The sequence below is a fragment of the Giraffa tippelskirchi genome, chromosome X (genome assembly GCF_054371585.1).
Source record: "Giraffa tippelskirchi isolate mGirTip1 chromosome X, T2T-mGirTip1v1.2.pri, whole genome shotgun sequence".
Taxonomy (NCBI): Eukaryota; Metazoa; Chordata; class Mammalia; order Artiodactyla; family Giraffidae; genus Giraffa; species Giraffa tippelskirchi.
In genome coordinates this window covers 41471581-41495350 of record NC_137289.1, presented here as the reverse complement: position 1 = coordinate 41495350, position 23770 = coordinate 41471581, and the positions used below count along the sequence as shown (strand labels likewise).

The following is a 23770-nucleotide window of genomic DNA, read 5'->3' as shown; positions in this document are numbered from 1 at the left end:
AGGTCTACCCCTGGTGCATCCCCACCCCGTCTCGGTGGTAGAACCGGGAGGGAAGAGTACGGCGCCTGCGTCGGTAAGGGACAGACTAAGTCCGACCAGAAAAAGAAAAGCTTTGGTGTCAAGTCTGTCTACACCCCCATCTAGAGCAGGGAGGGACGCCTCCGGGAGAAAGAGGGTGCTGGTCGCACATGCTCACAGCTGAGCATGTGTGTGTGTGAGCGCACACACACACACACACACACACACACTTATATATGCTGTTAGGCTGTACAGGAGTTGTAACTAGAGAATAAAGCAGCTAGCTAGCTGATTTGGATACATTTAGCAATGATGTTTCTACAGTTCCTTTAGTGTAGATGTGATATTAGGTTCTAATAATACAAACCCCGAAAACATCATGATGTTTCCCGAAAGCCTCACTCCTTTGAACTGTATCCTGAAAAACTAGGATAGATTTTGGTGTCATCATTTTGGTGACATAGCATACCATTTCAGGGACATGTATTTCCTGCATGTATTTTGTCATGTAAATAGTAGGTAATGGTCTTTTGATAGATTTGATCCCCAGGGCTTAAAGAAGATTTTTTTAAGGTCACTTTAGAAATGTGGGTTGTCATTTCCTTCTCCAAGGGAACTCCCTGACCCAGGGATTGAACCTATATCTCCTGCAGTGGCAGGCAGATTCTTTACCACTGTGTTACCAGGAAAGTCCATATGTAACAGTGCTTCATGGGAAAAGACTATCCGTTTTATTGGGAGTTATCTAGCGATGTCCTCTTGTGTAGTTTTACCAGTTTGTGGCAGAAATGTCAAGTAGAATTACCAGAGGATCTAGACCAAAAAAGCAACCTAGCTAAGCAAAGTATGCTGTACTTGTTGAACTTTTCTTTCATCATAGAAACTTGTTCTCTACTTAACTGTAATGAGCAATTTTTAATAATGTTGAGATGCTGAAATAATAAACAGTAACATCTTTCACCACTTATTCTGTCTGCTTTCACCTTTCCTAAACTTTCAGGGCTAGGAACCTGCGACTCAAAACAGGGAACCTGTGACAACAGGTGAGACCATTTAAAGAGTAACTCACTTGTGACTTTCAGAGCAACAGATGATTGAGAAAGATGATATAACCTCTTAAACTGCTACAGTTACTCCTTTACCAAGATTCCACTAAAGTTTTCTAAAAGGAAGCAAACAAAACTCCAAGCTGCAGTCACCTGGAGAAAATAAGCTGTAAGGTTAAAAACTAATCACTAAAAAAAAAAAAATAACTATGGGTACCATAGCGATGGCTCTTGTGTGTTAAAAAAAAATCTTATACTCAAAATAAATCACACTGATACTGGAGTGTGTGCTTATATTTATACTAAATTATTAGCACTGATGCAATGAGAATAGTTGTTTATAGTAGTTAGCATATAAGAGGCTGAAATTAAGTGATATTAAATACAGGGAAGCAGAAACATGTCATATATAGGAATGAATGTGCCACAAGAGAAGGTCAGCATTCTTGTCCTTATTTTTAAAAAGTCTGGCCTGTTTTTTGGTCAGTACCCACTTAACACCAATGTTTTGAAGAAAGAACGTTTAGAACACTTTCATATATAGCCCCTACTGAACCTGTTGCCAATAATCTGTGTGTTTTACACAGTTATAGTTTTGGTGATTTCAGTTCAAGGATTAATTGAATCCCTTCTTTAAATAATGAAAATGAATTAGCATTAGCTAGAAGGGTCCCTGTCTGCATTTTCTGGCAACTTTTTATATTTCTCAGTATCATGGTCACATTTGTTAAAAGTTTTGGTTTTTTTGGCTGCATCTGGCGGCATGTGTGATCTTAATTCCCTAACCATGAATCAAACCCATGCCCCCTGCAGTGGAAGCACAGGGTCCTAACCACTAGACAACCAGGGAATTCCTGGTTAGGAGTTTTTAAATTATCTTCCATAGGGTATAAAAGGCATGTGCCTTCTTTCCATAAAGCACTGTGTAGCCTCTTTGTTTTCATTTTTATGGTAAGAGTAGTTAATTACCTTCTCTCTCACATAATCTTTTTTTTTTTAATTTTACATTTACTCCACAGCTCTGTTTTGGGCAAAGTCACTTAACTACCCTAAGTTTTTGTTTCTTCCCTAATTTCAGTAATCATTGGATATTGGGAATACTGGGAATTAACACCACCCTCAAAACATTGCAGTCGGTTGGAATATGTTTTGAGGCATACTTCTGTACCCAGTGTCCAGCAAAAGATTATCATTGTGGGAATATCCGAGAGGAAGATGAAGTTTAGATTCTGTTCTTGAGAAACAAACAATCTTGAAATAAGACATCAGAGCAAGTAATTAGACAAGTATTGTGTGTGCTGATGGTGAAAGAATGGTTGTCTTTGATGGAGGAAGATTATTCTCTTTGACCAAGTTTGAGGATCTGTGTGGAAGAGGCAGATGAACTGAATCTAGTAGGATAATGGATGTCCCAGCCAGATTGTCCTCATCCACTTATATAACTATAGGAGGATGTCTGTGATTCAATTGCTGAATTTTGTGGCAACATTCTAAATCCTATGGGAGTTGAAGAGAAAAATCAGCAGGGATGTGTAGTCATTGGGAAACGTGGTTTGGGAGAGGATGAGGCTTCTGCTGAAACTTGAAGGATGAGTAGAATTTGGATAAGGAATAAAGTGGAGGGCATTTTAAGGCTGAAAGGTAGATACAGAGAGAGGGGATTCTTACTACGAGGGAGAGATAGAGGTAGTGGGGTCAGGATAAAACAGAAGGTACTGATGTAGGGGTTAGGAGGACATGTTCAGGAGGATGGTGCGTGCCTGTGCATGCGGAGTCGCTTCAGTTGTGTCCGACTCTCTGCGACCTGTGGACCATAGCCCGCCAGGCTCCTCTGTCCATGGGATTCTCCAGGCAAGAATATCTGGAGTGGGTTGCCATTTCCTTCTCCACAGGAGGATGGTAGTGATCAAAAAGCTAATTTTGAGTGTTGTTGAAAGATTAAACTGGTTAAATGTGGCTAGTAGGAACGCCAGAAGACCCGGAATACCCGGCAAAGTTTAGACAAGCCATTTCAGCATAATAATTATAGCTTCCTGAAATGAGACTGACATGATCAAAATGGGTGTGAACCCTAGATGTGGACCTTTTTTGAGTCAAGGTATTTACTGAGAGGGTCCTACTGTATATAGCAGAGGGAACTCTGCTCAGTGTTTCGTGGCAGCCTGGATGGGAGATGAGTTTGAGGGAGAATGGGTACATGTAAATGTATGGCTGGGTCCCTTTGCTGTCCACCTAAAACTATCATACTAGTTAAATCGGCTATACCCCAATACAAAATAAAAAGTTTAAAAAGAAAATAAAAGATTTACTGAGAATACACTTGTGTCCCTGTGTTGTGCTAAGTGCTGTGGTGAATACATAGATGAGTAAGCTGTGTTACTACTTAAATAAGTTTATAGTCTTGTTGGGGAAATAAATTCATTCACTAAACTGTGATTGAGAAACCTATAATACAGCATAACAATTGAGAATGCTGACTTTGGTGTCAGGTGGAGTTGGATTGAGACCTAGGTCTCCCTCTCTTGAGCCATGTGACTGGGCAAGTTATTCAACTTCTGTAAGCCTGTTTGCTTTACTGTAAAATGGAAATAATAGTATTACGTGGTTCACAGAGTTTTTCTGAGAAGTAACTTTACATAATGTATAGCACAGTTCATTTAAATAATAAGTCCTCCATAAATGTTAGCTGTTATAATATAAACTTACAATGATATGTTATTATATTATCTTAATTATGATTATTACCTACTCTGTAGCCACTGTGAGAGGGGCTGGGAATATGAGGATGAAGGCTAAGCAGTCCCTTCCATCAGAAAGCTTTTGTATAATAGTATTAAATGTTATCCTTGTGTGACTGTATTTTCCCATTCAAAAATTGGTACATATGATCTGACAGTAAGATATTTAAAATTAGAGCTATCTGAAAGGATTCATGCTGGCTGTAATAGAAGAAAACAGACAGTTCTGTGAGAGTCCTGGGAAAAAGAATTTTTCCCTCAGGTGGGGATCATCCAAAGAGGCTTTCTCAAAGATTCTTTTGAAAAGTACCTGGGAGAGGAGATGCCCTGATTGGGGCAGAGGTTATCTTTACAGAGTGTGATTCCAGAGTGTGCAGTGCATGTAATGGGAAGAAACATTGGAAAGATAGACAGGTATCAATACAGAAAAGTGTGTAGGCTTCTTGGATGTTGTGCTGAGAAGTTGGGACTTGCTTTCATAGGTAATATACCTTAGATCTGCTCTTCAGGATGTTAGCAGCATAAAGATTACGTAGGAGGGAGATAGGACTGTAGATGGATAGACTAAAAGGTCTTTAGAAAAGCTAGACTTGAAGTGATAAAGGGCTATGATAATCCAAAAGGCTTAGTGATTTACCTCAATCTCCCTTTGTTTCTTGTGACCAAACTTCTTGAATTTGTAAACCTGGAGATTGAGGAAAGTTGAAAAGGAGACTGAATTTGACAGCAGAGGTGTTCGAAAAGGGGAGAAATAACATGACAGTAAGTTCAAATGTAGACACTTAGACTTTCCTGACTGGGATTTTCCTCTCTGACCTTCCTTCTCCCTTGGCCGGAAGGTCAAGTCCAGATTTTGAGTCTCAGCCTTCTAAATTAGACCCTGACCTTCTGCTCCAACTGTGTTTGTCACAAACCCTAGGCACAGTGCTCCAACCACACTATCTTTCTCTAGCACCAGGATATCCTCTTCTCTGTGCCTAGAGTGCCTTTACCAGTGATAATCTGTCTGAGGATGTCCTCCTTACATTTTAAGATTAAGTTCAAAAGTCACCTTCTCTGGAAAACTGAAGCCCATCACTGTCACCCCACCACTGAGTGACTAGCGTGATGACATTAATACTATGTCTTTATTTTCCATCTTTGTCCCCACTGAACAGTAAAGTCTTCGAGAGGAGACTCTGGATCCTTAGTCTCTATATATGCAGCACCCAGCACGGTGCCTACACACTAAACATTCACTTAAAGCTTGAATATAAATGAATAAGTTGGGTGAGTATGATAGACATTCAAGTTGAAATCTTCTCAAGTCGTTTGGAAACATGTCACTAGAGCTTGAGTAATCAGAGTGAGAGTGGGTGAGCTTTGACTCAGAGGGTTGCATGCCCATTTGACCTGGAGACTAGTGCTGTTGATTTACCGGCTAGGGAGGAGGCAGGGTGGCAGTTTCTGTTGGTACAGTTAGGTATGTGAAGTGTGGGTGTTCTGAAGCATTGCCTGTTTTGGATAGAGGAAGGTGACAAATACACAAATACAAATAATGTATTCTTGCATGTTTTATCCACCTTCTCTTCTTCATGATTTGAACTTATCAGCTTAACTGTGTGTGTGTGACCAAATCTCTGATTTTAAGTCATCAATCAGCCTCACTTTCCCAATTCTGTTTACCTGCTAGTGGCTGATGAATAGCCCCTGCTTTTATCTTTTAGTTCCTTTCAATTTCAAGAAAAAAATACAAAATTCATAATCAACTCTTGATTATCCATGGTTGATTTTCCCACTGTGTGTGCCCTGCTGCCTGAGCCGCGGTTGCTTGTGATTGACACAGATTAGTAAATTTAGTAAGCTGCATTCCTAAAGTGAATTGCTTTAGGGTATGAAAACAGGCATTCTCTCCCCACTCCCCACCCCTGCTGCCTCCACCCCCCATCAAATGCCTTTGAGAATTTGAGTCATTGTTTCAGGTAGTTAGTTGTAGGTACACCTTTCTCAACAAAGATTTGTATTCCGGGTTTAAGTATAGTTAAATGAGCCAGTGGAGTGGTTTCGTAATTGCTGTATTGTTAGTCAAACGCTGTAATTAGGGATGACTTCATAGGCATAAGATTCCTCTATGGGTGACGCCCTGAATTCAGACCCAGTTGTATACGATATCCTTTTATGACAAAACAAACAAACAAGGTTTTGTTTGCTTTTGTTTCATTCCCTTATTTTAAAATCTGTTTTCCTGTTTAAGGAGAGAGAAGGTTTGCTTTTTTCCTGCTGTTTGCCCTTTATAGAGAAGGCCAGCACTGGAGCTAGGGAGGAAAACAGAATTTGGGACAAAGTGCTCTGCAGATGACAGAATTCAGAAAAATGGAGAGACACTGGAAGCTTTTATTTTTGATTGGTATTTCATTTGGCTAAATTTAAATGGAGGGAAAATATATAAATATATTTCTTTCTTTCTTTTTTTTAATATCAGTGCCTGCTCTCTCTCTATATAAATAAAGTTCATTTTTTGTGGGAAGACAGACTGGGGAAAAGGACACATTTTAACATATTTCAACAGTCAGACTTTCTTTTTGCCTACCAATCACATACTGTGAAATTTTATTCAGCAATAATATTTACTTTTTACCTCTTCACCTTTCATTTTTCATTGCTCACAGAAAAAAAAATGCAAAGTAGGAAGAATGTGACAGTATTGACAAGCTGTTAACTATTTTTTAAGTGGTCCTGATATAAAGTAAAAATTGGATTAAAAAAAAAACCTCCTGGCCATTCTTCAAGTTGTGTTTAGAAACTGGCCTTATGCAGGAGCCAAATCGACTCATGGGTAAAAAGTGGCTGACAAATTTTCATTAGTCCCATCCTTCTTAAATTACTTTGACTTAAAGTCTTATAGTTTTTATATATGAAGGAGATCTATCATACTCTGCAGTTGATAATTATAGGGCAAAAGACATAACTTTTCATATATTTTATTTAAAAGGTTCTTAGTAGAACTCATGCCTTATATTTATACATAGCCTCTTAATTACTTAGGCATTGATTTTTTTCTCTTTTTCTTTCATTAAGGATTTGAAGTTGCTGTATAATGCTTTATGGTTTATAGTGTGCCCTCACATGCCATCTTTAATCTTCATCAGAACCCTAGGGAAGTAGTTATTACGGCTGTTTTCAAAGGAGGAAACTGAAGCTTAGAAAGATTAAACTCACTCACTCATAGACACACTGCTAGCAGGTCGCAGAGCCGGGACACTGATTGATCTCTTCTGATTCCACATCTCTCAGTCTTCCTGTGTTAACATACTACATCCTTGGGTGGGGAACAAGTTTGCTGCAAGTATTCAGGATTCAATCAAGGTGTTTATGGGGCAATAATCTGTTTTGCTCCCTAAACCCCAATCTGAGATGTTTTACTTATTTTGAGAGAAAGAGTACAATGAATGCCCTATAAAGAGGGTAGAGCTTTCAGTAATTTTAATTTGTACAGTTTCTAAAAATCTGATGTTCCTGGCAGTCTTCCCTAAATTGTTTAAATGTGGTATTTTCCTCCAGGATAGTAAGTACTTAATTGCTTGATTCCATCAAGTACCCGTAAGTAATCTTAAGGACAAACCTTTTTTTATTCATAGTGGGAAAAAAATCTGCATTAAATAGCTAATTTAAATATTATGATTTTTGTCAACTGAGATGTATATTGTGAGGCTTTTAAACTTTACATTGGATTTCTTGTTTTAGTTCAGGTGCTTCAGGGTAGCATTTATTTATTTACTTTCAAATAATTATAAATAAACAAATGGAGTTTATTTAAGTGGGAGACTCCTAAATTAAACTATGTTGTTATCCTGAGCTAAACAAATATTCTTTGGGTAATACATGCGTGTTACAGTTCTTTTAATTCTTAGTTGTGCCTCTTCTTGTCTCCTGTAGCTGAAAAATCTGAGCTATCAGTATAAAAGGGGTCACTTTAGGCTTTCATGATGGTATTTAGACAGGAATAAGAAATTAGGAAACTTGAAAGTGTATTTTGGCGTTTTTTTTTAATGATGCATTTTATTAATTTTTTTAAGTAAACGTGTGCCTTGGAATCATTTCTATGAGATGTATGTATTTCCTAATTTTTCAGGATGAACAAAAGTGCTCCTTTCCTGGCCTGCTTGAGATGAAATTAATAATCCTTAAAGTCTTCAGAGTCTTTGCCCCATCTCTACCTTTTATTACAACCGCTAGTTCACTTTGTGTCAAATTATAATTATCTACATCTTTGTCTTCCCCAGATTGTAAATTCTTTGAGGGTAGGAACTAGACATGTAACAGAGGCCTGGGTAAAATTGTGTGAGGATAGAAGTGCATATGTGTTGAGGGTATAAAGAAGAGGGAAGAGATTTCTACCCCGTTAGCCCTGCTGCCTGCAAAGGGGAGAACTGGGAGAGAAGGTTTGATTCAGAACCCACTGGTTAGTGGTTAGCCGAAATGAAAGGTGCTGCAGGTTGGGATTTGGGGTGGGTATGAGCTGGGTGGGAGGTAAATGTCCAGAACCACTTTTTCCTAATTTTCTCTTTTATAGAAGTGATATAACAGTATAAGAATAATATATTCTTTAAAAAAAAAACAACTATATTTTAGATTATTATTGACTCGTAAATTGCCCAAACTAGATGGAAACTTTAGAAATAAAGGAGAGGCCACGTGTTTTCAATTTTCTGAGACAGTCTCACTTTAAACTTTCTGTGCCACTGTTCTGTGTGATGTCATTACTAGAGAGGGGCAATTATTTCACATTGAAAATATGATTACTTACAATATGTGTAAAGAAAATTAGAGTGAAACCTGTAGAGTATTTTGGTAATCAGAAGTGTTGACCATCATATTAGTAAAGTATAGAATATTTTAAAAAGTACCATCAGCAGGTTGCAGGCTAACTTAGGCAAAATCATTTCTTACTCTCCGTCTTGAAAATGACTGCCTTCGTATCCAATTGAAGATATTTCTTTACCCTATAGATCCTGAGACTGCTCTGAAAGGTGTTTTTCATACAGCTTATCTACTGAGAAGTTGTCCATCTTTAGTGACATTTTAACACTAGAGGTAAGAAAAGTTTTATGAACATACAAGTTTTTGAAAAGTCTGCTTTTATTTAATTTTTTAAAAATATGAGTCATTATAAATGTGTGTTGTATTAGGGTGGAAATATAGCGAATAGTATCATATGGTCATTTTAAATCTTTGCAGGGATTTGAGAAACCTGAGTTTGAATTCTAGATCCTTGGTCTCCCTGAGCCTAGGTTATCTAATAAGAAAAAATGGAGTAAGAATATTTACCTTAAAAGGCTGTTATGAGGGTTCATAGAATTAGTAGGAATATGAATTTATGAAAGTACTGTTTTGTTGAGTCCCTTACTACATGACTGGGACTGTGGTTAGTTCTAGAAGTGACAATGATGGGTGTGCAAAAGACAGATGTGGTCCCCTCTCTTTTGAGCTCTTCTGTATTAAATATTAGGCATCACGGCAAACAGAAGAGTTGTCAAGTAATTTTTTAACTTTTAATAAAAATGTTTAAAAGATAAATATGAGATCTCAAATTTGCTTTTCATATAGTTTTTGAACTTTAACAGGTAACACATTTAGGACAGTGAAACTATCCTATATGATACTATAATGGTGTCCGTTTTGTATATACAAAATGCATAGTATGTACAACACCAAGAGTGAGCCTAATGTAAACTGTTGACTTAGGTGACAATGATGTGTCAAAGAAGGTTCATCAATTGTAACGAATGTATCCCTGATGAAGGATGTTCATAATGAGGGAGGCTGTGAGAGTGTTAGGGCAGGGGTATATGGAAACTAAATTCTCTGCTTTTTGCTCAGTTCTGTTAAAAAGGAAATTTCTTTAAAAAGATGGTGTATGTGAAAGTCGCTCAGTCATGTCCACCTCTTTGCGACCCCATGGACTGTAGCTTACCAGGCTCATGTGTCCGTGGAATTCTCTGGGCGAGAATACTGGAGTGGGTTGTCATTTCCTTCTCCAGGAGTTAAAAAGATTAAATGAGAAAAAAAAAAAAAAGAAAAAGACAACAAATAATCATGTGCATTTCCTTCTGTCTAAAAGTTAATAGGTTTGTATGTGGGGATTTTCCATTGTAGTACAGACCTCCTTTCTCTATTGCAGGAATCAGTCAAGATTTTCTGTAAAGGTACCCTCATATATACTGTATGCCAAGAGGCAAAATAAGAATATTATATTATTAATGTCAAGGATTTAAATGTTGTTTCCACAAATTTTTACTGACAAAATTCAAAAAATAATAAGTATTTGAGTACTTTTTTTGGTACTACAACTGTACTGATGAGAAAAATGGAATTCTTTTGTTATTTTTCTGGGATAACATTTCATTTTATTGAAGTTCAAACATTTGACAGCAGATGTTTATCTGAAAAAAACCTTACTTAGCTTGGGGCCATACAGAAATAAGCAGTGGTCCAGATTGGGCCCATAGGCCATAGTTTGCCAAGACCTGTTTGTTGATTAAATAGGTAAAATAGGGGCAAATCAGAAAGAGTATAAGCTCAAATAATATTAAAAAGTTGTGTACACAAAGATGTGTTGATAAGCATGCTCTTGTGTGTGTTTCTGTATCACAACCAAAAATAATTTGTTTTAGTTGATTCATTCTTTAATGGGGATGATTGGTAGCTGTCGTATGCTCCTATATGAACATAAGGTTTTCCACAGTGAATGACTTTTAAATGACTTAAGGGGAAAAAATGGTAACTATGTGAGATGATAGATGTGTTAACTTACCTTATTGTGGTTAAGTTACTATATTTTCACAATATATGTATATATCAAGTTGTTATGGTGTAGAGCTTAAACTTAACACAATATTATGTCACGTATCTCAATAAAGATGGAAAAAATAGAACTAGCCAGTAAGATAGATAGATGCCAATTGAAAAAGTTATTTTTTAAACATTTATTTATTTATTGGCCATGCCATGCAGCATACAGGATCTTAGTTCCCCCTCCAGGGATTGAACCGGTGCCCTTTGCAGTGGAAGCACAGAGACCTAACCACTGGACCACCAGGGAAGTCCTAAAAAAGTTATATTTTACATGAATCTTTAGTCACATAATGTTGACTTAGTTTTGGCTCATATAACTAAGAATCTATCATTGCTTGCTACCTTGCCCCTTCTTTACATTCTTTGAATGCAGTGTAAGACTTTGTCCTTGAAAGGACGATTGAGAAGTATTTTTGTCTGAGGAGCTTTTGACCAATGATAATTTCTCATTTGTTTTCTTCATTATGGCTATAGCTAGAAATATGGGAACCTATGCAGATAGTTCTAGTAGTTTGCATTTCTGTCTAAATTATCCCTAAAATGAGAGTTTACAGGATTGCTTATAATATATTCATCACAAATTTTTTGTCTTAAAATTTTTTTTCTTCCAGTTTGATAGATACAGTTGACATACAGCATTTGTAGAAGTTGAAGAGGAACAGCAAAATAATTTATATACATCATGAAAGGATTATCACAATAAATTTAGTAAACATGCATTATCTCATATAGATACAAAATAAAAGAAAAAAATGTTTTTCCTTTTGATGAGAACTCTTAGGATTAGCTCTCTTAACAAATTTCACATTATAATTATCATGTTGTACATTACATCCTTAGTACTTACTTATAACTGGGAGTTTATACCTTTTGACTGCCTTCATCCAATTCCCTATCCTCTGGTAACCCCCTACATCTTGTAACCACCAATCTCATCTCTTTTTCTGTCAGTTTGTTTTTGAAGTATAATTGACCCACAACACTGTTAGTTCTTGTTATCTATGACTGTTTTCAAGTCTTAAACCTTTTTGGTTTCTCTTTAGATCTTTAAATGGATGAGATGGCTACCACTCAGATTTCCAAAGATGAGCTTGATGAACTCAAAGAGGCCTTTGCAAAAGTTGGTGAGTTGTTTTCTTGTAGGGTAACTATGGTAAAGCAATGTTTATTTGGCACTAATCAAAGTTATTTCTCTGAAAAATTATGTGAATGGTTAATCAGGAAACTAGTTAAAATCAATGGAATAAAGTTCTAGAAGCCACACTTTAAACTGTGTCATTGCTAATTATAGCTAGTATCTAATATGGTGAAAGGTTTTTAGTCCAGGGTCCCAGTCTTTACCTGGGGGCTGCTGTGGCTCCTGAAATTTGTAGACATATTTTGTTTTACCATATTTTTCTGAGGAGAGGATTTGAAGCTTTCACTATATTCTCAAAGAGCCAACTGACCCCCCAAAATGTTAAGAACCGTTAGATGATGTTGCGTGTGTGTGTGTGTGTGTGCGCGCGCGCACATGCGCACGTGTGCGTGAGCATGCTCAGTCATTCAATCGTGTCTGACTCTTTGCAACCCCATGGACTATAGCCCACCAGGCTCCTCTGCCCATGTAATTTTCCAGGCAAGAATACTGGTGTGGATTGTCATTTCCTACTCCAAGTGATCTTCCTGACCCACCTGGGAAGCCCAGATGATAGTTTACTTTTAATTAACATGGCTTTACTGCCTTTTTCTTGGATGTATTGTGCCTTTGGATGATGCACACTGTTCTACCTTCTTGAATCAGCATATGTATAAGATGGGAAGGATTAGCATACCATTTGGCTTACCTTTAACATCATATAACATGTCTTCAAATTTAGCAGCTATGGAAGCAATTTATAGTATTTACATTCCATTATTTCAGTGCTCAAGTCAGTGAAGATAATGAGAAAACAGGGTAAGACCTGATTATTGATGTGTGTACTCAACAGGTGCTTTCAGAGGGAGAGTATTACTGTTTGGTATCTTCTTGACTAAAGGGTATGAAGTCAAATCATAATGATTTGTTATTTAAACCAGAATCTACTCTTTGACCTGTGTTGGAAACCCCATTAGTGAAAAGTGAGGAAATACACATCTCTTGTTGTTCAGTCACTCGGTCATGTCCGACTCTTTGTGACCCCATGGACTGCATCACGCCAGGCTTCCTTGTCCTTCACTAACTCCTGGAATGTGCTCAAACTCATGTCCATTGAATCGGTGATGCCATCCAACCATCTCATCCTCTGTCACCCCCTTCTCCTCTTGCCTTCAATCTTTCCCAGCATCACGGCCTTTCCAATGAGTCAGCTCTTTGCATCAGGTGGCCAAAGTATTGAAGCTTCAACTTCAGCATCAGTCCTTCCAATGAATAGTCCTAATTTCCTTTAGGACCGACTGGTTTGATCTCCTTGCTATATTCCCATATATTTGTGAGTATGTTCTATGAAGGCATTTGGTAACAACAACATGCCTTGGGAAAGGTAATGACAGCCCCCACCCTGCCCCAACAGCCAGAGTGACTATTCATAATCCCATCAGAATTCTAACTAGGGAAAAATAGTCCTGAGTCTTTAACATGACTACGTATGTGTATGAAAAAAAAGACAGTTAACTTGCCATAGATACCACTTACTGGACTACTCAATGTACTACTCAGTTTAATATTAGATTGATTATGGAAAACAGAAGGTGGTTTCTTGGCTACAAGACTGTTTAAATCACATTATTCTGTAGAAATTGTTTTTTTTTTTAATCATTGTTTCCTTTGAGCTTATTGGAGAAGGAAATGGCAACCCACTCCAGTATTCTTGCCTGGAGAATCCCAGGAATGGGGGAGCCTGGTGGGCTGCCATCTATGGGGTCGCACAGAGTCAGACACGACTGAAGAGACTTGGCAGCAGCAGCAGCCTTTGAACTTTCTGTTTTATTTTTATTCATCTTCAGTGTTGGGGACAGCCTATTTTTGGGGGGGTTATACATTTTATTTTTTGAATTTATTTTTAATTGGAGGATAATTGCTTTTCAGTGTTGTATTGGTTTCCGCCTAATTTGTTTTCTTACTGTTTGAATTTTAGTGTGGGTACCTTATTATTGCTATTACTTACTCTTCCAAGGCCTCACCTCCTCAAATCAATGTTTATTATTGAATAAAGGCTTTGTCCTCATGTGCAGAGTCTTAGAAATATCTGTGTGAAATATTCTTAAAAAATTAAAGTTAATGCAAATATTATTTACCTGATGGCACTGTAATAGTTTTGTCAGTAAAAGAGCTTAAATGCTCTTTTAAAGCTGAATGATATAAAAAGGGTTGACCAATTATCTCCAAGGAGGAAATGGGGCTAAATTAGGCTAATGAGGGATCAATTAGAACTTGGACTGCAAGAAAGGGTCATTGTGGAACTACTGTCTTACTTTAAATCATATATCTTGAAAGGTTTAGGGTAGGCAAAGACCTTCTCAAAGCTGAGAGATTGGACCATGAGTCTTATTGAAGTCCTACCAGGCATATATTCCTGTGATATGGAGACTCTTATCACTCTGTATGCTATAAGCAGGAATTCTGGAGTCCAAAATTTCTACCAGTTCCACATAGTATTCTTTGTATTCCCCCTCAGTATCTAGCTCACTGTTGTACACGTTTAGTTTTCAATACATAAATAATTGAATTCTAAGGAATTATACATAGTCTTTTCATGTACTAGGACTTTGTCTTTATCACAAAGGGTCTTTGTTATGAAGATTTTCATCATGGCAGAATTTACTGCTGAAGGCTTTGGCCATTACAGTGTAACACATAAAATTTGTATTTTCCAGCATATTAAAAGCTGTGTATAGTCTTTCAGAAAAGTGTTTAAAGACCCAGCTGAATCTAGATTTTCCTTTAAAATCTTTGTAGTTTTTAGTTCTTATTTACAGAGCCCTTAGGCAACTATCAAAGGTATTATGGAAATCCCTTTTTTTTCCCTTCATTCAGGAAAACTTGATTTTAAAAACAAGCTCCATAACTTATTTTCCTGACAAGGACAATTCTTTCTTATGGGGAGGTAAGGGCGGACTACTTTATCTCAGTTCAATTGTGACAAAATATGGAAATCATTGTATGATTTTCCCCATCTATTAACAATAATAGCCTTGATTATCTCTTTAGAAATTCAGCAAAATCATAGTGTATGGAGAAAATCTCTGTAATTACCACTAATCATGGGTTTTGTTCAATCAATTAATAGTGCTTTAAAATTCTCTTTACTAGCAATAAAAATCGAGTACTAAGATTTAAAGTTCTCCTTTCATTCACTTTCTGCACCTGCTTAATGTTAAGTTCCAAGCAGTATATTTTCATTTAATTATTTTCATTTTCTCAATATTTGTTTCCAGTATTTCTCGTTGGGATAGCAGAAGCCTTGGCTCTCATTTTTTCTTACATCATGATGTTTCTGTTTTAATTTAAATGCTGCAAGGCTGCATGAATTCATTCTAAAGAAGAATATATAAAGCTTTTCGGAACACTTAGGAAGTAAATATTTTACCAAGTAGAAAATGTCTTTTACATTCTGAAACTTTAATCTTGTTAGGGAAGCTAGAGGTCATTTGAATGATTACTTGTCATAAAGGTAAATTCATATAATGTAGAACTGCTCAGACCGGCTTTAGTCCTGCAAACACTTAATCTGACTTTTTTCTCTCCTAAGCAGTAGCCACTCTGCTTTAAAAAACAAAACAAAACAGGAATTCTACACTTTTGAAATTAAAGAATAATGGGGTTTCATAAGTGACTAGGAATAGTGTGGGTATATTCCTTTGAGGATGCCCACCAAACTAAGCCAAAATTTTTTGGTTATGGTGATTGTAGCTATACCAGATTTTCTCATCTCAGGAAGTTAAGTGATTTCATGTTACTTGATATTCTCTAGTATATAAAAACCACATCCAGATGATGTGACAAAAAGTACAGTGGTTTCATTTAATTTACTTTTAGCATTCAATAAAATGACACCAGTGCATATTTGTTTAATTATGGCTTAAAAAATAAAAACTACAGCCCAACCAAAAAAAATAAAGAAATAGACCAGTGCTCTTTCACTGTGCTGTCTGGTTAATTATCGATGGAATATTGGAAATTAAGGTCTCAAGATAGTCTGAAAGCTGTGTTTTGACTGTGTGGAAGATAGGTGCACAGATTATAGGTGTGTTGGGTAAGAGCAGGAGCATACATGTATGTGAGAATGTGCGTGTGTGTGTATTTTTTAAGTGGGGAAGTGGCAGCAGGTGGGAAGTCATGGCCAATTTTGAGTTGGAAAACAGTTGATAGACAACATTTTTGATTGCCTGGTCTCCAGCCCTCTAATCTTGTCCAGCCTTCAGCTGTACTTGACTTCCACCTTTGGGGATCCACCATTAGGATGAACTCTTCGGTAGCAACCTCTATTCTACTGTTAGCTGGGACTCATTAAACTGCCTCTTATATGTATTTGCTGGAGTGAGCTACCTCAAAAGATATAAGCTGTGAAAGGCAAAATCCGTGTTTATCTAAGCATCTGGAGATGTTTAGCATCTCCCTTTTCTAAAGTTTTAATGCCTGATGAAAGCTCAACTTTATTGCTTAGATCTGAGGATGGAATATAATCCAAATTCTTCTGTGCAAGTTTCTTGGCTGAGTCTTTTAAATTAATATGTTGTGTGCTTTCACAGGCGGTCAGGATCGTGTGTGTGTGTATAAACCCATTATTGCTAGATACATAGATTCCTTTTGTCATTTTTTAATGCAAAAATTTGTGGTGTTTATCAGTTAAACTAAATGGAACTTTTAAACACAGCATTTTGTAAAGGATGTGCATCTGTACTTGATTGGTTTTCTTCTTTAAGTCCTAATGAGCACTGTCCGCAGTGGGTTAGTAAAGAAGTTGCATATGTATTGCAGATGAGAACACACACATATGACCTGTTTATAAAGAAAGACACGAGATTTAGACAGAATCAAGGCTGGATAAAGCAACACACACACACACACAACCTAAGAGTCAAGGGAAACCCAGGTTTTTCTCACTGTCAGATTTATAAGACAAAGTAGCACCCCAAAAGATGCATTTGAAGTGACAGATTACACCACATTCCACCTGGACATGGGCAGTGTAAAACAGCAGCTAAAATCAAAACCACTTGAATTCTGGCTCAGCTTTCTCCAGACAAGTACTGAAAATAGCTTAAATAACAGGATGCAAGGGGAGGGAAAACATTTCCTTTTAAGGATATGCATTCTTGGTGTGATTCAAACTTCTGCAGGAACATGGCTGTATAATGAGTTTATTTACTTTAAGGTTACTTGGGGGGAGGGTTTGGGGAGAGTACTGGCATCTAAAATAATACTTGTTAAGAGCATAATAAGGTTTTGTGTTTTTTTTAAGTGCAGATGTGAATCTACACGTGTCATCATAGACAGACAGACAGACAGAATCTGTTGTTAAAAACATTTAATTCCTTTCTGATGAATTCAGCAGCCAGTATGAAAGACACAGGCCTCTCTGGTACACCCTTGGGAGCATCTTTGTGTGTTTTTTTAAGTATAGCAATTTCTTTAAAAATAGAACACTTGATCCATTTCTTGAAATTTAGCTCTCGACTCTATGCGGGAACTTTGTTCAGTAGTTAGGTGGAGTTTCTTCTCCCCTCCCCTCCCCAGCCTGTCAGTGTCTACCCATGCTGACCATATTTTCTGAACTGAAAAGTTGAGACCCGTGCTTGTAGAAACATTGAAAATTCTCTAAATAATATAGGCTGTATGATAATGTCTACGTTATCGGGTGGTCAAAAATAGGATGCTGGAACAGAAGAGTTTTCGAAATGCAAAACTTGTTCCACCCCCATGCCAATGGGTAGTTAATGAAGAAGGGGCAAATGAGCCAGAAAGGGCCTCCAGAATATTGACAGCTTTAATGCGAAAATAAAGAACTACCATCATGCCAGGAGGTTGTGATTTCCAGTTGTTAAAACTGTTTTGTGTGTGTGTGTTGGCTGGAGATTGGGAATAAAATTAGCCTAAAACTCTTTTAAAGTAATTGCACCCTGTTTTGTCTTTCAAGTACTTTAGCAGCTGGGAGATTTTCTAAAATTAATTTCAAGCTGCTTTTTAAGGCTCCCTCTGCCTTCTTATTGAAATTAAAATTGTTTTCTTCAAAAGGTATGATTTAGAGACAGAAAGCCTTGCAGTAATTTACTAGTACTAACACTAAAATGCCTTTGATCTCAGGAGGTAGTACAAGCTTGCTCTGCTTTTAAAATATGGAGAAACAGTAGGTAAAATTTTACAAATATGTAGAAGAAGATGACGCATGGTCAACTATTCTTTTCCCATATCAGGAAAGATACAGGAGAGAGATTCCAAGTAACTCCAGATTTTTATAAGGATTTTGAAGCCACAGTTTCAAGTAAAAAGCAGACGTTCTGTCTGATTAATTCTGTATCTTTGGTGTCTAGCCCTGTGCCTGCCACAGAGTAAGGACTCGATTTGCTCTAGAGGTTGATTCATGCTATGCAAGTGCACAGTTTTTCTTAATAAAGTCGAAGCAGGTTTCTACATTTAGAATGAGAGAGAGGTCCTGACCTGACAGCCATCATTGGTAGTCTACTTGGATACTCCTTGGTGGGTGTGTTCACTTAGAAAACCAAATTACAGATCTGAAGGCTGCTGGATGGGGACAGAATTAGAACAAAGGGAATGAGATTGAATGCTATTTAAGGGATATTTCTGTTCTCAGGGTTTCCTGACGGAGTGCCATTCAGTCTATCAGTGCTATTTCTTCATTTTTTGCTCATTGTTGTTTGCTTATTTATGTTTTTAAAATGCTCATTAGATTAGAGCATTATTTTCCTGGTTTAATACTTGAGGATCCTAATAAGAACCTACAGTGTATGCTACTCAATATTCTGTAATCACTTACATGGGAATAGAATCTAAAAAAGAGTAGGTATATGTATATATATATATATATATATAAAACTGATTCACTTTGCTGTACAGCAGAAACCAACAACATTGTAAATCAAGTATACTCCAATAAAAATTAATTTAAAAATACTTCAGGATCAATGGTTCTACAAAAATAATTTTTTCCCTCTGCTTATTCTATGCAAGGTACTGTGCTACATACTGGGGTTGGAGAAAGATTTAGGAGAATCTTTATCAAGAGATTTTTACAATCTCGTAAGATTGTCAGGTAATGACAAATTCATATTCCTCCAGACCCCCTTTAAAACATTTCTGTCCATTGCTGAAAGCATCTGTTATTACTTCTCTTACTTCAAAATGGTATTTCCACATGTGGTTATTTTATGCTAGTTATATTTTAGGGTGGCTATTTCCTGGCATCTTTTAATCACATCAGTGAGCTTCTAATTAATGCTCAAGAGAGGTTATTTCAGAGAGGGTGCACACAAGTGATAGTTCCCCCATTGCCTGCACCTCTCTTCTACCTAAAGCAAAGAAACTGCCAGACAGACTAGACTCAGTGCCTTTGTCAGTTTCATGTAGCTTTGAATTCATTATAGTTCTCCAGCATAATAAATACAAAAATAAACATCTCTGCCTTCCACTTCTATTATATCACTGAGAATACAAAAAGAACAGCATGCTAGGTCTAAGATGGAGTAAGTAACACAATTAAATTATGTTCTGGTATGTCACTTCAGAAGTCAGAGGAAAGTCAGAGCATGTTTTAAAATATCTTTCTATCAGAAATTGCTAGCGTGGACAGAGTTTCGATAGTCAAAAGGAATATGCCGTCTCCTTCTCTATAGATATAATAAAATGAAGGAATATGGTGGTTGGATACTGAGGTTTAATAATGGTCAGAATGCTCTTACTCTATATTTGTTTTTCATGTGTATGATGGTTTTTTATCTCCAGTTTTTAGAGCTAAAAGGGGATCTTAGAGATCATTTGATCTCTAAGATCAAATGAAGCCCTCCTTTTACAGATGAGAAAACTATGATCTGGAGAGATGACTTGGGAAAATTAAATGTAGTTAGAGCCTGTGTCACATTACTCCCTCTTGTTGTGTATGCTGTGTATCTTTCACTTTGTCACACTCCCTAGAACTGAGTTGTCTTTTCGCTTTTTTAAAAAAATGGGAGAAACAGATTGGTATGTGCATGGGGAAAGGTGTATTTAAACCCAAGAATTTCATTCATCAGAAGTTGCTAAAATCCTACCACAGTGCTATGTGGATTACTTTGTCCTTTTTAGCAACTGCAGATGTCGTTGCTGGATTAATTTCTGCATATAAACACTTACTAATAAAGTGTTTGATGTATGGCCTTTTATACATTCAAAGCAAAAATAGTGAAGATGTGCCCTAAGGGGAATCAAGTACTTTACCTTGAAGGAACTATTAGTGATTTTCAGAAGTGTTGGGTACTTTAGTGATGATGCTTTAAAAGTATGATTATTTTAATTGATAGATTTAAAATATGGTAATCTATGCTTAAGAATATTTGACTCTAGAATCATATACTTCATTAAAACTAAACATAACAATTTCATCAGCTTTCAGTTTATTAGGGAAATGGTTTCATACAGGGGATTTAATATTTTAATAATTGGCCCACACTGGCTAATATCAATTTTGCTTCGATCATACTTAGAAGAAAATCCAGAGTGTGTACCATGGCCTATAAGAGCTTCCATGATCAGTTCCCTGACCTCCTCTCTCATTTTCTCCTTTGCTCACCCTGCTCAAGTCATACTGGATCTTTGCTGTCCCCGAAACATGTCAGGCACACTTCCACATCACAGACTGCATTTGCTCTTTCCTCTACCTAAAATCCACCCCCCACAGATAGCCACATGATTCACTTTCTTACCTCACGTAAGTCTTCATTCAAATATTACCTCATCAAAGTGGCCATCCTTGATGATTCTATCTAAATAGCACTCCCATCATCACCCATATCCCCCTGTCACTATAACCCAGGGTTCTTCAACGTCAGCATTATTGACAAGTTGAGCTGCACAATTCTGTGTTGCCGGATGGGAATGTGAGTGGGAGTCATATGCACTGGAGGATTTTTAGTAGCATTCCTGGCCTTTATGCACTGAATGTTCCATGGAGGGCAAAATAGCCCCTATTCTAACCCCTTACCCTCTTTATTTTTCTTCATAGCACTTATGCTATATGTTACTTGCTTATTAGTTGTCATGAGAAGGTGAGCTTTTGTCTAGCAAGACTGTGTTTCATTGGTTGCAGTATCTCCAATCTTAGGAATGGTATCTGGTGCAATTTTGTTTTATTTTTTGTTTTGGTACAGTTTTTAAGTAATATATCAAATAGATTAACTTCATAGTATATCTTCTTGAATGGTATTGGCATCATCTTGAGCCATTTCTCTATTCAGATTGTTTCCCTCTATTATAATTAAATTTATATATGAAAATCAGTGGAGGAGCTAAGCAATAAAAAGCATTTCTGAACATTTAAGTATATGAAATAGTTGGTGAAAGTCCAACTGTCTTTACTAAAAAATTACACCTCAGGACATTAGCCCTATTTTCCAATAAATTAACTTTTAGCAATTGATCAGTTTTTTTTCCATTTTTAATTGTTTCAGAATAAGCATTATCAGCACTTAGATACACTCTGTTAAAATTATGAAAGCACAAAAATTTTTTAATTATTTGTAGACTTCATTTAAACATTTGCATTACTTATGACTGCATTTATTTTTATGAACTCTGTATTTGTTTTGTATTAACATTTATTTACATTAACTCTTGAAAACATTGGCACTCAAGAAGATAGCATAATTTCAGGTGTTCTATATAATATAATTAGCATTAATCACAAACTGTTATCTTTGACAGAGAGGAGAATATGGATCATAAAACTCCTAGATAGCTACAGTAGGAATTGTTTTATACCATGGCAGTGTTTTATTGGTGTATAATCTATTCTGAAGTCCTGTCAACTTTATGATTTAATGATAATTTTATTAGACAACTATGCTTTCCTAATATTAGGGATGCTATTTTTAAGCTAAGCTACATATACAGTTCAAAATACAAGAAACATGATGTAAGCCATGCCCTTTCAGTTAAAATTTGCATTTCCCTTTCAAACCTCTTTAGGTAGCAAACAATAAGAAAGGATAATATTGTATTTAGCTGAGCTTATGAACTTTAAGCTTTAAGAACTGAGCCTAAAATGAAGAAAAATACTCTATAGGTTAACTTATTTCCTTTTTTGCTTGTTCTCCCTTATCAAAAAGACCTCAACAGCAATGGATTCATTTGTAACTATGAACTTCATGAGCTTTTCAAGGAAGCTAATATGCCATTACCTGGATATAAAGTGAGAGAAATTATTCAAAAACTCATGCTGGATGGTGACAGGAATAAAGATGGGAAGATAAGTTTTGACGAATTTGTTTATGTAAGTATGTGAAAACCTACCATTATTAGAAGTAATGATTGCTTCTTTGTCTTGTGGGGTCTTTTAGTAATAAGTCCTATTAAGTTCCTAAATATATCATAGTAGTACTGTTATAACTAATAAAATTTCTCTCATCTCACCCACTACATTTAGTTCATTCTTTTAGCCATTAGAATATCTTAACAAGAACTGAGAAAAAAACACTGACAGAATCAAAAATATAACACTCTGCTTACTGTGTAAGGTGAACAGTCTCCTTAGGGGGGCATTATTAAAGGACATTGTTCAGGTGTGAAATCACATCCTTGAAGTGCTCTTTCTATAGGTGAACAGCGTAGTCCCGAATGTTAATGATACACCCTGACTCACAGTCTTGGAAGCTTCCTGAGTTCAACTTTCTGATTAAAAACATGTTTGCTAATCTTGTGGTAGTAGTGTTTAACTGTACCATTTTCCCTAGGATGATGATTTTGATAATTAAAAGTTAGAAGCATATCTTTTTAATCCATTGGAAGAGGCAGTTAAAATTCTTGTTTTCTTCTCTAGTATCATCAAATACTCTTCAAGGTTAGGGGCTGATTTCTTAATTCTACCCCCAAGCACCTAGTGTTCTATACTCGGTGCTTAGCGAGTGTGTGCGTGGTACTCATTATTGAAATTTAATGCTTTTAGCTGCTAGCTAGTGGGGTCAAGATTTTTCTGGACATAGGACATTTCCCATCCATATTCACTGACAAAGTATTTGAGATAGATATTAAAGAATAGCTGTTTCCTCAATTAAGAACACTTTTAAGAGTTCATCATTTTTATTATTCATTTAAGACTGAGTTTGACTAGATCTTATTTGGCATTCCTTATGTGTATTACAGATAGTAATTAGTGCCTAATATTATCACAAACTTCCTAGCACTCCTATCTTTTCTAGGGTTCGTTTTTGCCCCAAGACACCTGAAATGATAACATATACTCCCATCAGTAACCACAGCTCAATACAGCAAGTGAAATTCTGATATATTTTCTCCTATTAGAATTAGCCCCTTTAGAACACCTGGAAAGTTCCAGAAGCAAATTGACTAAGTAATGATGTCTGCTGTTCTGATAGCATTTGTCTGGGGGCAGAGCAGGGAGGAAGGGAGCATTACTGTTTTAAAATGCACAATGGTCAGAATTATAATGCTATTATAGTTCTTGCCATCTTCTTTTGCAATACTGACTTCCTCCCCACCATTTTTTGTCTCCAGTTATTGCCAAAGCCTTTTGTTTTAAATCCTGTGTTCAATAGTAAGTTGCAGTTGACTTGCAATGTGAGCACTTGCATGTCCTCTGATGTATAACTTGGTCCTCTTGTAACTGCATGTTTAATTGTGAATTTAAAGCAGCTTAGAGTGGTGGTGAACTACGATTGCTTACTTTTGATATAGTTTGCTGCTCAGAATTTTTTAATCAACTAGAAAGAACAGACTTAAATAATCAAGATGTGCAGTGTGCCAGTATTTTTAAGGAGACGGTTATGAAACTGTCTTTGAGAAAAATCATCTTAGGGAAATATTTAATTTTGTACATTTTGAAATGTTGCTGATTCCACACAGCTGTTTGTGGCTGTGAATAACCTAGTATTTTCTTAAAAAGTGAATAATAGGCATCATAATTTTGGCATCACCCAGGACTTTTTTAAAAATAAAATACTAATGAG

General features: G+C 36.5%; 1 protein-coding gene across 2 annotated transcripts in view; it reads left to right on the top strand.

The window, feature by feature from the left end:
• The first annotated feature begins 8790 nt into the window (after positions 1–8790).
• The window catches only part of LOC145537088 (plastin-3-like), a 45455-nt gene continuing 30475 nt past the window's right edge, over positions 8791–23770 (top strand). For both annotated transcript variants that reach the window (XM_081567696.1, XM_081567697.1), the window contains exons 1-3: positions 8791–8875; positions 11680–11760; positions 21914–22077. In XM_081567696.1, the coding sequence (XP_081423822.1) occupies positions 11688–11760; positions 21914–22077 (237 nt within the window). In that variant the 5' untranslated portion in view covers positions 8791–8875; positions 11680–11687. The remainder of the gene's footprint in view (positions 8876–11679; positions 11761–21913; positions 22078–23770) is intronic.